The following is a 15,357-nucleotide window of genomic DNA, read 5'->3' on the forward strand; positions in this document are numbered from 1 at the left end:
TATTTACAGTTAAATCTACTTGCACAGATTAGTTTAGCCAATCTTTAATCATTTAGTTTAAAAAAGATTGTATTCTTTTTTCTCTCCTAAATGTGAATTGCATTTTGTTAAATTCTAGAATAAGATAGGAAAACCATTTCTGTACTATTTAAGATGAAACCTTTTACTTGGAAATTTTGTTTTAATAATGTAAATATTCTAGAGTCATGGCTTGGATCTCATAAGCCAAATCACCAAAAAATAAGGAAAAAAATGCATCAACTGAGTTACTTAAAATTTAACATTAAAAATTATTTTAAGAGAAAATTTAGCTGATGCTGATTGTGTAGTATTAATTGGCTAATCATTAAAAATTGCCCATGATGTTCTCATATTTTAGTAGATTTATAAAATTATCTCTATCCTGAGATTTAAGGATTGCAATCACGTTAGTTGTATCTCTATTACTGAGTATGTCGCTATATCAGTTTTGTAAAATGAGGGAAATATAAATAATATAGATTATATTATTTTCTCTTCCCTATCTAAATATTTTAAGCTTCAAACAAACCTATTATAATTGTTCATTAGCAATTTTGATGACTTATTTGATGATAGAAAAACATTAGAATTCATTACCTTGCTCCCCTGTCATAATACATACAGACGATATTCAATTTCTGTTAATGCAGCTCTTGGCTTTCTACAAAGGACAAGACAGTAAATATTTTAGACTCTTGGGTCACAAATATCTCTGTCACATGTTGTTTATGTTTTGTAATATTTTAAAATGTTAAAAAACAAAACAAAAAACATTCTTAGCTCTGAACCATACAAAATCAGGTTGAAGGCTGCATTTGGCCTAGAGATGGGCAGCAGTTTGCCAATTTCTGCTTTATTGCAACTCCCTTTAATAAGTCATTATGTTCATCAAATAAGGTTTATCCTATTTTTCTTATAATGCTCTCTATGTTGTAACTTCTTTCCATTGACAACAGCAACAACAGAAATGCTGCTCTTTTGATATTCTTATATAAGAAAAGTGTCAAAAATGTCCTCAGCAGTTTTGACTTCAAAAATAAAAAAGTTTAGATCTTGGAAAAATTATTATATCATAAAGCTCAAAATTAGTTTTATCCAAATTTTTTGACACAGCTGAACATATATTACACTCACTCTATATTCTGGAGTTCATTTAACTACTATACAACCAAAATAAAAATACAGCAAAGATCACTTGATACCTCAACTTAATGATTTTTTTTTTCTTCCATCGAACAAAAACAGATTAATTTTACTTCTTTATGTCTGCTATAACAATGTGTGTATGTGTGTGTGGTTTTGGCTTTGAATCCAAACATCCATCTATTAAGGAATTTCATTGACATATTTTAGATTGCAAAATAAAATAAACAGCTATATGTAAAGGTATAAATTCTATCCTTATTAAATGTGGTCTTTTACTTTAACTTTTGAATCTACTACTAAGAAAGAAACCCCCTGTAAAGAAAGGCAGGGTAAGAACAAACTTGTAAAGGGTGGGAAAATATGCAAATATCATTGGCATGGCCATGCTTTTAGGTAGTTACAGTGGGATTGTCAATTGAAAAAGTTGTAACAAGTTTACAAGTGGAACTATGCTGCCTGTTTGGCATGTCAACATTGAAAACTCCCTCAGACAAAGATCTTTGAACAAAGTTCAACTAAGTCCAAAAGGCCTAAAAGGAGGACCATTATATCCCCATTGTTTTTCTGAATTCTTTAAACTAATACAGTTCCAGCAGCAAGGAATGGCTTTCACCATCTGAAAGACAAACACACCTTCAGCCAGCAGACATCATTAGGCTGAATAATAGAAAAAACAAAGAAAAAACAAATAAGCAAACCAAAACAAATATAACTCACCCTTTGTGTGCAGACTCAATGATCACAGCTTTGGAACCCTACCTTATCCAAGAGAGTCATCAGGCTCTATGTGTCGTCTTGTAAGCTAAGAAACCTAGACTATGAAATATATTTCACTCCAAAGTATCACAATTTACATCTGAAGTTTGATTTGACTGTATTCTGAAAAACAATTCCGTATTTAATGCAATTACTTTCCCCTGATGTAGTCAAGTTTGGAAATAAAATTGAAAAGATTTTTTAATAAGTTTCTCTTCTTTCCAAGCTGGATTTTTTAGTTGCTCCTTCCTGGGAAAGCATCAAATATTAATGATACTTGTGATATTTGGGAGAAAACATTAAATAAAGTGATATGTATCTAAGTTAAAGAACAAGGAAGTATTTTTTGCTTTTAAGAGAATCAAATCTGATAATAATCACTCTGAAAAATAAACTGTTTTAGTGCTGTAAGCATTAACTAAGCAAGTGATCAGCAGTGATAAAGAAACTGCTTACTGACCAGAAGGCAAACAATTACAAGGACTGAAACAGGTGTCATTTGGGCCCATTGTGGAACTCCTTAACCCATCCTCATCCCAAAACACTCAGGACAAACAAATGATTTGCTCCTGCATCTCTAGATTCTCTAGGATTCATAATGAAGTGATCCATTCCATTTTACTCTTTACATGGGGTGGATCATTGCAACTTGTCTATATAATTTTTCAAATTGTGTTGTAGCAAAACCTTTTAGAAAGCAAACTTATTAGAAAACAAAAATAATATCACTAGGAATATCAGAACAATTAACATTCCCAAGCATTGTTGAAGGACTGGGTGAAGCAATCAACTACCATAACAAATCAGTAGAAACAACCTTCCCATACCAGAGATGCATGCAAAAGGAATGGGATATTATAGAGACATAATACAATTGACATATGCACATGGAGGTACAAAACACACGGTCTGAAAATACAAATTCCATCAGATTTACTATACAGAATATCAATAATGATAGATTGCACTTACTTAATAACAGAAAAATTAATTTTTGAGGAAAAAAAATGGTGAAGTCTTATCCCCGAAAAACAGCAAGAGAGGTATCATCAAAGAGCTAAAATTTTCTTTGGCATGGTAAAGGGGGAAATTGTGTTTACCAATGTATTTACATGACATTTCTCTGTATCTGTGGATGGCACAATGCCATAAAGTTGTTTGATGTTTTTAAATATGATTTCATATAAATATTTTATTCAACATGTTGTATTTGTGAATATAACAAATGATGTTAAACACAAAAACTGTACAATGCAGACAAACTATTTGCATATATGGATGTAAATTTAGTTATACATACCAACAGTTCTTGATACACAAGTCCTACTACATGCAGTTCATCAGTGCTGTCCTCTTCCCATGCAACAAATGAGACCAGACACAAAATAAATGATCTAACTAAATTACAAATAACAAGGACCCCTCTGGAAAATGTCTAAACGTGTATTAGAAGAAAATATTTTGACATCAATTCATAGGGATAAATGCTCTTATTGACAACCCATATAAAAACAAAACAGAGGTGCACATTTACATAAATCTCAGTCATTTACAAAAATAAATCTTGTGTTAAGTATAACCAAGAAGCAGGTTTGAAGGGAAACAAAGAGCTAGCAAATAAGGCTAATGACTGAACACAAATGAGTGGAATCATTTGATAGGGGTGTATGTGTGCATGTGTGTGTGTGTGTGTGTGTTATATGTTAGTGGGATAATCAGTGTCTATAAGCTCATCTAATTAGCATCTCTAAATTATTCATATTTTCCCCCATATTATGGGAAATACATCTTCTCTAAATAATCGGTTAATAAAAGTCATCTAGTATATTTTAACTTATCCTGTTAAAAACAATAGGCTTTAAAATGGAGTAACAAGAAATCAAGAACTGTCCGATAAACCATTTTGGATATTTGCAATTTAGCATTATTGATAAGAAATCTACTCAAACATTATGCTAACTTTTTATTTATTAAAATGAAATCTGATATGAAAATGAAATAAGCATAAACAGTTAAATTTATACTAAATCTTTAATCAGCTAAGCAGGCCAAGATTTTTAAATGCTGGGCAAGGGCTGCCATGGAGATTTATGAAAGCAGTGACAAAATAATCTCCCAGTAAACACAGTGCCGATGGGAAAAAATAGTGGCTGGGTCATCCGTCCACACAAAATTAATAACAAGAGGCCAGTACATTGATCCCACAGACAGTTTGCAATAAATGAGGTTCAATTTGGTCCCAATTAACTCTTCTGAGAAGAAAACATTGGGCTTTATTAAGTATACACAGAATTAACAAATCCATTTCCAAACAGTTTAGTAGTAAGCATTTTGAAACTCTATCTCCAATGTTGAACACTTTGTATGATATCTTTACTGTGTAGTCAACTATTCATAGACTTTCTTAGTAGTCTTCACTAAGCTCAGTGTTCCACAATATAAAACCAAAAAGCAAAATAAAAGAGAAGCAAATAAATTGCATGGACCAAAACCCTGATGCTTGAATGTGTTGGTTTGCCTTTGTTTTTTATCTAGAACAATTCAACCGTATTCTGAGATCATGGCAAGGCACCTCTAACCCAGCCATTGGGCACTGGGGGCCCCACAGGGCTGTTAGAGGTATGTACTTGTGAAATACACAGTACCAGACTCAGCATGCTGAGCTAAAAAAAAAAAAAAAAATCTAATATGTCCAGTTTAAAAACTTGTCTTTAAACACGAAAAATATTAAAGTTTAATTTATAACTAACGTTTGCATTGCTGCTGCAGAAAATAACACCACAGCCGCCTTGCCCATGCTCTGCTGAGTATGAGTGGGACACAGCCAAAAACAGGGATGGCATCAAGTTCAGTTCATTAAAAACAGGAAGGATTATATCTGAAATGGATTTAGGTAGCGCAATTCTTGTAGGTTGTAATTATTGTTTTTTCTTTTTTTCTCTCTCTTTTTATTTTTATTTTTTTCCAAATAATGAGGATTAGTAGATGAAAAATGAACCTTAATCAGGCCTACAAGGCCTACAGAGTTCTTTGGACCCACTTTCCCAAAAACCAGTGGGTCTTGCTCGCTGGGCAAGGCAAATGTTACCATTACCAGTAAGCTTGTGATATGTATAAAACACACACACACAACAAAGAAACTATAGGGGGATGTCAAACACATACCCTACAGAGCTTCCCACAAAGTGTGTTTGACCCACTTCCCACCCCACCAATGCCGACCTCTGGGGCTCAGTATCTGCTACTTAGATAGTGCGTATATGTGTGTTTAATCAATAGTGTGAGCCAGAAACACAATCTTAAAGTTTATAGATGTAATTTGTAATAATAGGTTTAGAAGGCTTCCTGATTCCCTGATTGCTTTCCGAACTAAGCCAACTGCAACATTTGCGATTTAGAGGAACACAATCCCTGCAAAAGGTCACAGACAGTGGAGCGAGCAGCCCTGTAAAAACGGGGAAGAAGAGAAATCCATAATAGCACAGGTTTTACAGCGTCTAACTAGAAATTACTCAATATTATTGGTGTGCTACAAAATTGAACTTAAACACATGGATTTCGCTGAAACAGGACTCAAAAAGGATTATGGGTAACTGTCAGCAGGCAAGGTATCAAGTGTACCTGTGAAGTATGTCATTCACATGAAGTGTCACAGTCACAGAAAAGATATTAAAAAGGCATTCCATATCTGGTAGGGCATTCCATGGTCTGAGTTTAGCTGGTTGTCCAGGTGTCTTCTTGTTGTGGGGGATGCAACAGGTTGAGATTTATCCACTTGGAACAAAGAAGTTCTGAGACAGCAAAGAGAAAGCATTCGCTTACTTCCAGCTGCTCCTCAGCCACAGGAGCAGGAATGTCTGGTAAGGATAAATCACTCAACTGTGCTCAGGACGAATAAGTCACAACACCTGTGAGGATCTGGCTATGTTGTCTTACTCTTGTTCACTGGTTTTCCTCCATTCATTATTGCAGATGCACTTGTGCTTTTACTTGGGGTCACTCCCGCCTTCGGGACCGTTTCTCCAACATCATGCAAAGATGGTTCTCGGTACATGGCAACTAATTGCACGAAGAAGGACATGAACAAAGGAGGAAAGGAAATATTGCTTGGTTAGACACAGGAATGGCCCATCAATACACACACAAGCATCAGTATTTTGCCTGTTCTTATTTTCCTGCAAGTGAAGCAATCTCTTTCTTTGAGAAGGAATTCCTATTTTAAAGCGATAATTTACAGCCCACAAACAGAAGGCATTACTGTTCTCTACATTATCTGGTACTTGATCAATGTCCACAAACATGCATGGATTTTTGTCTAAAAGAGAAGGTTTACATGGGAGCTATGGCCTCTTCCTGATCCTGTGATATAACAGCCACAGGTAGTACAGGGAAATGACAAACAAACATTTAACCTATTTCTCTTTGAGCAGCAAGGAAAACTCTAACTTCTCTTCTAGTCCACAAGGACATCAACATTTGAGCCACTCATTTCAATTGAACCTTCTGATACTTTACATTGAAAATTATTCAATTATTTTTCTTTCTGATGGATAAAGGCAACATAGTCATACCAGTACCGACTTCAAAGCAATTACACAAAAAAACCTGTTCCCTTTAAGCCTAGGCCTTCTGGAGAGCATTGTTTAGATAGATATCCTATCTCACAACCATGGGAAAAGATCCTTAGACAATTGAAAGCAACTAACTGTGTGCCATTTTTATTTTTTATTTTTCTTGTTTCATTTTCTCATGTATTATTACAAATCTAATAATTTAGATAAGGCAGATAAGGCAGAGCACAGAATGGCAGGAGGGCAACTGGGGCTGGTGTCTGAGTAAGCTCTGAGGAGCTGTCTGAATAATATTTGGTGACATAATTAATCCCAAAAGTACATGTGGCTTTTTAGAAAATGATTCTAGGAAATCCTGAGAAAGAATATTTAAGAGTGACTGATGCTTGGGGAAAATTAGTGAGTTAAATTGATCTGCCATCAGAAATACAAATGAATCACAGCTGTTCAACCTGCTTTTTTACACTTTTGAAAGTTTAAGATATTTTACAAAGAGCCTTTATGTTTACTTAGGCTGAACTACCATATGCATTCTCTGTGAGCAAGGCAGCAGACTTTGCCTATCAGTACCAAGGCATCATAGGGCTTTTCAGCAGTACATTGTTTGAAAGGGCACACACACATCAGGGCTCTATTAAATGACTTAGCCAGACAGTAAAAAGAATTAATTCATTATCTTTGAAGAACATTCCCATCTCTTACTTCCACTGATTAAATTAGGAGACAATACCATCAACACACTGATCTTGATTGTTTATGCAGTGAGGTTGTAAAAGAGACGGGAATGCCTAGCACATCAATAATTAATGATGTACCTAATTTGTTTTAATATTTCTAATGAAATCGTTTTCATCCTTTATGAGTTTTGAAAGTTTGAAATTAAATTTCCTCTGACAAGTGCATTATGTGATAATTCTGATACCCCCTTTCATTGTTTTTAGAGTGCTTGTGTCTGCTAATTATTTGAAAACCTGATGAAAAATAGCATTTTTTTCTTTCTTACAAACACACACACATCAGCTCAATTTAAGATTGAAATACCAAGCATTACACCACACCTTTAGAGTCTCAGGTATTTCCTGCAGGATAGAAAAACCAGTTTCTAAATTTTGCCTCAGTTAAGTGATATAAAAGTACTGATAGGCCTTTTGGTTTTCATAACATTGATGCAACAAAGAGGTAAGGTTTTAGAAAATTAGCCAATTCTTAATTGTCTAGATTCAAAACAGAAATAAAGGAGACAAAGCAAGGTGGCATATAAACCAAGATCTTTGTTAGAGCTTCTATAGACCTAGATTGTTATTATTCATCGTCATTTGAATGTTTGAGTATGTGGTCTTAAACTTTAAGCAATTAAATCAAATAAATTATGGGTATCTTATTTGGGAAGAGCAGAGAAAATCTCTGATTTCCTATTTCTACTCTAATTCTCCTTATAATGTGTCATACAATGAGAATATTTCACTGATATTTTAGACTCTGCTATAATTTGTCCTACCCTAGATAGGCCCTGGTGGCTAACCGTTTGGGTGGCAATAAATGCTCTAGAGGCAAATTTAATTTAGGGTATCAGTTAGTCAACATCACTGAAATTATACAGATGCTATTAAGCAAAAAGAGTGGTTTTCCAAACTAAAGCACTCTGAAAGATGAATTATGTACTCCCAGGTAATTGAGAAGTGACTGTTCAAAATTTCAAATTATCGTATTCCTATATAAAAGAGTATGGCTTATAAAAACCAATGTGCATTTTCTCTTAATGGTAAATTATCTTGTAGGAATGAAAAGCACACTTCTGAGCTAGCATAAAGTGTTTATTCAGTTACTGTAGATCTCATATTCTTCAAAAAGGCAAACTAAATATTCAAACAGAAAACACTTTGAAAAATCCACAAATCATTTTTTTTTTGGTAATTCTCAAAAAAATAAGTTACATAGGTGAAAGTAAATGATAATTAATGAGTTAGGTACAAGTGTTTATGATTAAAAAAACTTTTTGAAACTGCTCTCTAGGGATTTGGTGACAGCAAATATGAAGGTCCATTCATTGGTTAAAGTGAATGTAGATTAATTATTTTAGTAGAAGAAGGCAGTGCCACAGTTAAATATGGCAAACAAATGCACCGGCTGAATGATGATATGAAACATCAAAATTCATTGAAGTCATTCTGTATTCTTTCATTTTCTGTAATCATAATAATTCATAAATTTGAGACATTCACCTAGATAATATCAAAACTGGCAAATACTCTTGGATCCATAAATTCAAACATTTTTTCTAAGATACTTATTGTCACAGATTTTTAATATCATAATTTAAAAAAATGTCTAATTAATTAAAATTATTTAGGGCTATGGACCATGAGAACTGGAGGCATTAGAAAGACACAGAGAAGGAATTTATATATACAGTGGTTAAAGGGCACAAATCATAAATGCACAGATTAACTAGACACCTGTGTGATCACCCTCCAGAGCAAGATAAAGGGCATTCCCAGCATTCCATGACATAGTGCCTTGTAGCCATGGCAGAGTTATAAAGGTGCAAAATAAAGCATATTAATCTGATAAGGATAAAGGACATATAACACTGACCTTCCAATGGCTTGGGTAAAAAATGAGCTGCTGGTTTTGTTTTCTTTACTCTGTTTCCTTTCATAGCTTGCCCTTCCTTATTCAATCCCAAAAACCAGGCTCTACCAGATTCCTGTTGTCTGTACAGCATGGATGAGTAGATTACATAATAGTTTTCAAAAACAGATTCTTTAAACTTGCATTCAGGGGTAAAAAGTTCCTACGGAGAAAAAACAATGAGAAGAAAGAGAGGTTCAACGGGTTTCTATTCATTACTTCAAAAACTCATCCATTATTGGTCAAAGAACAAGCCCTTTGGCAGTGATGATCATCACATGTTTTTCTATACACAGTCAATATCCACACTCTTTTTTTCCCCCCCAGTTTAGAAGAAAAGGATTAACCGCTTTGGAGAATATATATATGGATGGATGCCCTCTAATAATTAAATATAATTCATGACCAAATTCAAAATAGTTTTCATCTTAATAGAATACAATTCAAGCAGAGTATAATCAAAAGGTCACATTAAAGTAGTGTATATATTCTCAATATATTAAACAAAAAGAAAATACATATTTAAGGTATTTTATCTTTCATTGCAAATATTTTCATAGGAATAACTGCATAATGACTTAACAGTAGCCAGTTGTCAAGTGAGTTACTGATATTAGAGGGTGATACAGTGTACCTACAAAGAAAACAACTGAAACCTCCCACCTAAAGGCCTGAAATGAATTGGCACACAAGCTAGCCCTTCAGAGCTGTTGTCGTATAACCAGCTGAAGCCAGGTGTCACATTAGCTGGTCATGGTGACAGGAGCTGAAATTAATTACCTAATTCTATGGTTTGAAGCTCCATTGGAAGTCTTGCAAATAAATATCAAAAGTTCCTTTGACAGAAAACCACCAGCATTTTCAGAAAGAGGTGTAAAATACCATTAGACTGAATGCTATAATCTACATTGACTAATAAACAGCATCAAACCTACTGTCATATGATTATTTAGCAATCATGTTGATGCACATATTTATATATAACTTCTTTATGTTATATAATATTTAATAATTATTAATATTTAAAAATTAATATTCTAGAATGGATAATATTATATACAATATCAACCTTGGCAATAAATTCATAAGGTGCAAACTACATAAGCATTTCTTATCACCCTCTAATTTAAAAAAATAAAAATAAACTTTTTCAGTTATAGGCCATGAAAATCACCTAACTCATTTTTTGTGATTAGTTTAAATAAGCTTAAAATCCTACTATTTTATGCATATTTACAATATGGATTCAAAAGGGAGAGTTTTATTATCATTGATCATGTAAGCACATCATTGCCCTTTAAAATATATATATATCCCAATCTTGTCAGTTCATCATGATTGAGTCTATCATGGCACAAAATAATAACGTTTTATTCTAGAAAATTATTTACTATATGCATTATAAGGAGCTCTGGTAGTGTGGTGCTTAAGGCTTTGGCTGCTAATCAAAAGGTCAGTGATTCAAACCCACCAGCTGCTCTGTGGAAGAAAGAGAAGGCAATCTGCTTCTCTAAAGATCTACAGCCTTGGAAACCCAGGAGGGGTCACTATAAGTCAGAACTGACTCCATGGCAAGTGAGTTTGGTTTTGGTTTTTGGTACACATTATGAGTAATGAAGAGCCATTAGGGTTAAAAAAAACTAAAGCCTTTAACAGTTGAATTTATGGTAACTGTAATCAGGAATTTCGAGTGTCAACACACATTATTGTGTGTGGAAACTTTCTCTAAATATTTACCCTGAGAGTGTGAATTATGAAATGCTATCTTTTCTAAGATACAATGTACTCAGAGTGCCCACACACTCTATTTAATGCATTAAGGGTTAATACTGTTTTGTAAAGTGAACAGATTTTGTTAATTGCAAGTACTTTTCATTTAATACATTGATTAATATGTTGAGATTAAAATTACCAAAAGACAGACATAGAAGCTCCCACTACAAGGAATTTATTTATACCTTCATTTTTTCTAGGCAGAGCTTCAGACTGGTTTGAAATGGTCCAATCGTGGCTGACAGAAATAAGGGCAGCGTACGTATTGCATAGCAACCAAATCTATTGCTCATTGGATTTTGACGCCAGGAGTAAACAGGCAGCCTTGCAGTACTCCACTCAAAAATTGTGACTGTCTGTGCCATTTTGAATGTATGTCGTGGTAAGGTTGACCACCATCTTTGAGTGGGGTACTGCAAGGCTGCCTGTTTAGTACTGGCATTAAAATCCAATGTGTAAGAGATTTAGTTGCTATGCTATGCTTATGCTGCCCTTGTTTCTATTGGCCATGTATGTAATGGTTCAAACCAATTGGAAGCCCTACTTCTAGGTGATGCTACCTCAGGTTTGAATACCATCCCAGTCAAATAAATGTACTAGCAAAACTGTGTTCTGTTTTTCCAAATACCCTCATATTGGTCCTCTGACTATTAACGTTAGTCTCGCTAAGTCAATGTCTAGGTCGTGCTTTAGAGGAAAGAATGATAAAGTGATGCCTATTAACATGCATTTGAGGTGAGGATAAGGAAATTATTGTTGTTGTTGTTGTTATGTGCCATCGATTTGGACCCGACTCATAGTAACCCCTCCTTGGGTTTCTGAGGCAGTATCACTACGGAACTAGATTGCCCAATGTTCCTTCTGAGGAGTGGCTGGTGAATAGAATGCTATAAATATGGCTTATTCCAAAGAAATTAATAAATATAACATATTGGTTGAAATTACAAATGGGTTAGACATTATTGACGTGTCAATTGTCTTGTTACTAAGGCAGGCCAAGGCATCCAAGCATATTATTTACTAGTTAAAACCATTCTCAAACTAGGTAGGAGTAAGATTCGTAAGATGTGACCTGGTAGATCACTCTGAGGAAGTCAGAGAGGCTGGTGCCTGTCTCTGGGGCATCAGGTCTCTCTCCAGAGCTGACTCATGACAGGGAGGGGTCATAATGTCCAACCTTTATCTACAGATGCCAGGACCTCCCTGCCTTGGAACCCAAGTCTGCTTCCCATATATAAGAAGCAGCTTTGAGAATGGTCTCTAGCTTATGGCACCTTGAACCCTCCATGTAGATGTGTCATTGTTCAGCAGCCTACCATGCTCTGCCGTCCTTGGGACTTAAAGTGAACTTGAATTAATGGCCTGCTGTGTGACTTGATAATATTGGGACTGTGCCTTTTTACTTGTCAACCTTGGGCTTGGCAGCCTCAGCAGCCAGCAGCTGTCTGAGTGAAGAGAAGCCTCTAGCTTCAGTGGGCTGGTAGCTGGAGGCAGAGCTGAAGCCAAAGGCTGAGGGGCTTTCACCCAACCCCTAGAGCCTGGCACTTTGAACTTGGATTTAAAGCCTCCAGACTGTAAGAGAATAAACTCCTGTTTGTTAAGGCCATCCCATTTGTGGTATATTTCTGTCAGAGTGGCACTAGGTAACCAGAACACCTAGGAAATTAGAGGAAGGGCTATCAATTCAATATAAAATTTATAAGGAGTCAAGCACTCCAAAATTAAACTTGGATTGCACATAATTTCATGTATGCAAATGTATACAATTTGAATCAGAAGGTTAAGATCCCATCCTTAAAAAAGTAGGTATGTTCTGGTATGAGCCTAAGGCTTCTGGTCAGAATATGCAAGTAGTGGCCCCTAAATTCCACGCATTGTTATGTCATTTTAACTTTATCTGTGATTAACGGAAAATTGAAGAGCTCTGGTGGTGTGGTGCCTAAGGCGTTTGACCCCTAACCAGTAAGTTTAGTGGTTCAAACCCACCAGCTGTTCTGTGGTCTGTGAAAGGAAGATGGGGCAATATACTTCCGTAAAGATATATCTCCTCAGAAACTCAAAGGGGATCGCTATGAGTCAGACTCAACTTGATGGCAATGAGTTTGGCTTTTGGTTTTGGACAGAAAATTACGTTCAGTTAGTATCTCCAAGTGTGGCTACCATCAGTAACACCACCACCACTGTTACAAAGGGAAAACATCAGAAGACATTCAGGACAAATACACAGCATTTTTTGGAATACAAGACAATTCCATAATGGATTAAAAAGAGAAATATTAGATATAGAGTAACAAGTAGCCCATAATAAATTCATGACATTTAGGTTATTAATATTTTATTAACCTCTTCGAGTCCCTGGGTGGCGCAAATGGTTAGATACTTCAAAAGGTTGATTTTTGAACTCACCCAGAGGCTCCTAAGAAGAAAGGCTTGGTAATCTGTTTCTGAAAAATCAGCTACTGAAACTGGAGCATATTCTGTTCTGACAAACATGGCTGCTAAGCGTCAGAGCAGCTGGACAGCAACTTTTTGTTTGTTTGTTTTGATATTCCAGAGTCACCAAGTAACTCAGCCCCCTTACACCAACAGCTCAGTGATGAACCTGACACGGCACTTAGTAAGAGTTATTCCTCCCCAGATTTAAACTGAGAAGAAGCCTCAGATTCCAAGTCATTCCTTTGCAAATAAGAACAAATTATACTGGTTTGTTGCAAATATGAAATGAGCTAATAGAGATGCAAAACACAGATAAAGTATAAATTGAGTAATACACTATAACTATGTGTATAAACTATAAATTGAGTCAAAAAGTGAAACACAAATGCTAATTGTATCAAGAAGAATATAGTTATTTAATTATTTTTAATAGGTTTCATACTTCAGCAAATATACCGTTAGATGGGAATCCCTATTATCCATTTAATCTCAATTAGTTGGGTTTCTTTTTTTGTTTTTTTTTTCCTTCCCATTTTCTACTTATTGAAGATGTACTCTAAGAGAGTTTATCCTAAGGTCAACAGAAATTTATACCAATTTCCTTTATCTGCTGCAGTTTGAAAATCAATTTCATCCTTTAATAACACTGTTCTAACATTACCTAATTTTTAAAGAGTAATGTGGAGTACTCATAAGATTACATACAAAGGAAAGATGTTCAGACCTTTTAGAGGTTTTATGGTCATAAAGTTTGAAACAGCAATTTGTAGTTAACACTCAAAAGCAGCAAATTAAGTTGACTAATGCATTTTATTTACCTTCTGGTCTATGTGATCAAATATTTATAATATTGGGCTGTGGCTAACACTCATTGGGAGGAAAAAATTAGTGACTTATTTGTGCTTATACGTCAAACTAACATATAATTATATATGTATTTAAGAGACAACTTTTGCTTTGATTATAGGACCTGGAATTTAAGAATATTCCCACTAACAAAGCAGTGTCTACAAGTACTTATATTTTATAGGACCAGAAGCCACTCCTTATGTAGTTTCCAGGGAACAAAATTATAAATGAAAGCAATTTTTTGACCAATAGAGATAATAGTTGACATTTAGAGATTTTATACTCTCTATCACTATATAAAAACTTTCTCTCTCTCTCTCTGCCTCTTTCTCTCTCTATATATATATGTTGTTGTTATGTGCCGTCGAGTCAGCCCTGACTCATAGCGACCCTTCCTTGGGTTTCCAAGGCAGTATCACTACGGAAGTAAGATTGCCCAACCTTCCTTCCGAGGAGTGGCTGGTGGATTTGAACCGTCTCTCTCTCTCTCTCTCTCTCTCTCTCCAAGTGTGACATAAATTTCTATGTTGCTTTAATAAGATGCAGTGAAATCAAATCTGACTCAGGGTGGGCTATGAGTGCAGGGCAGAGTTGCACTACCTAGTATTTTCAAGGCTGTGACCTTTCAGAAGCAGATTAAACCCGAATCCAAACTCTCTGCCACCCAGCTGATTGTGACTCCTAGTGACCCCCATTGGGTTTCCAAGGTTGTAAATCTCTACTACGGAAGCAGATTGCCTCATCTTCCAGAGCTCCTTCAGAAGCAGATTACTAGGGTATAATTCTGAAGATCTTCTAGGTGGGTTCAAACTGCCAACCTTTCAGTTAACCATTTACACCATCCAGGGACTCCTGTACGTCTCTCTCTATAGAGATTTATTAAATATATATGACTTTCCTTGCTTAAGGATCTCTTGTGGTGTAGTGATTAAGGTGTTTGGGTGCTAATCAAAAGGTCAGTGGTTTGAACCCACCAGTTGCTCTGCAGGAAAAAGATTAGACGATCTACTTTCCCAGAAATTTACAACCTTGGATACCCAATGAGGGTCACCATGAGTTGGAATTGGCCAGATGGTTGTGAGTTTGTATTTTTGGTATCCTTGCTTGGGAGTAGTAGTGACTCGGTTTGTTGTTGTTATGTACCATTGAGTCGGCCCCAACTCATAGCGACCCC

The 15,357-nt window shown here is 35.4% G+C and overlaps 1 protein-coding gene across 1 annotated transcript in view; it reads right to left on the reverse strand.

Annotated features, from left to right (window-relative positions):
• Positions 1 to 5,845: 5,845 nt before the first annotated feature.
• The window catches only part of FGF14 (fibroblast growth factor 14), a 305,075-nt gene continuing 295,563 nt past the window's right edge, over positions 5,846 to 15,357 (reverse strand). The window contains exons 4-5 of the mRNA XM_007953819.2: positions 9,090 to 9,288; positions 5,846 to 5,982 (exon numbers count right to left, since the gene is read on the reverse strand). Of these exons, the coding sequence (XP_007952010.1) occupies positions 5,846 to 5,982; positions 9,090 to 9,288 (336 nt within the window). The remainder of the gene's footprint in view (positions 5,983 to 9,089; positions 9,289 to 15,357) is intronic.

This window comes from Orycteropus afer, unplaced genomic scaffold (genome assembly GCF_000298275.1).
Source record: "Orycteropus afer afer isolate SDZICR_OR568_19922 unplaced genomic scaffold, OryAfe1.0 scaffold00417, whole genome shotgun sequence".
In the NCBI taxonomy this organism is placed as follows: Eukaryota; Metazoa; Chordata; class Mammalia; order Tubulidentata; family Orycteropodidae; genus Orycteropus; species Orycteropus afer.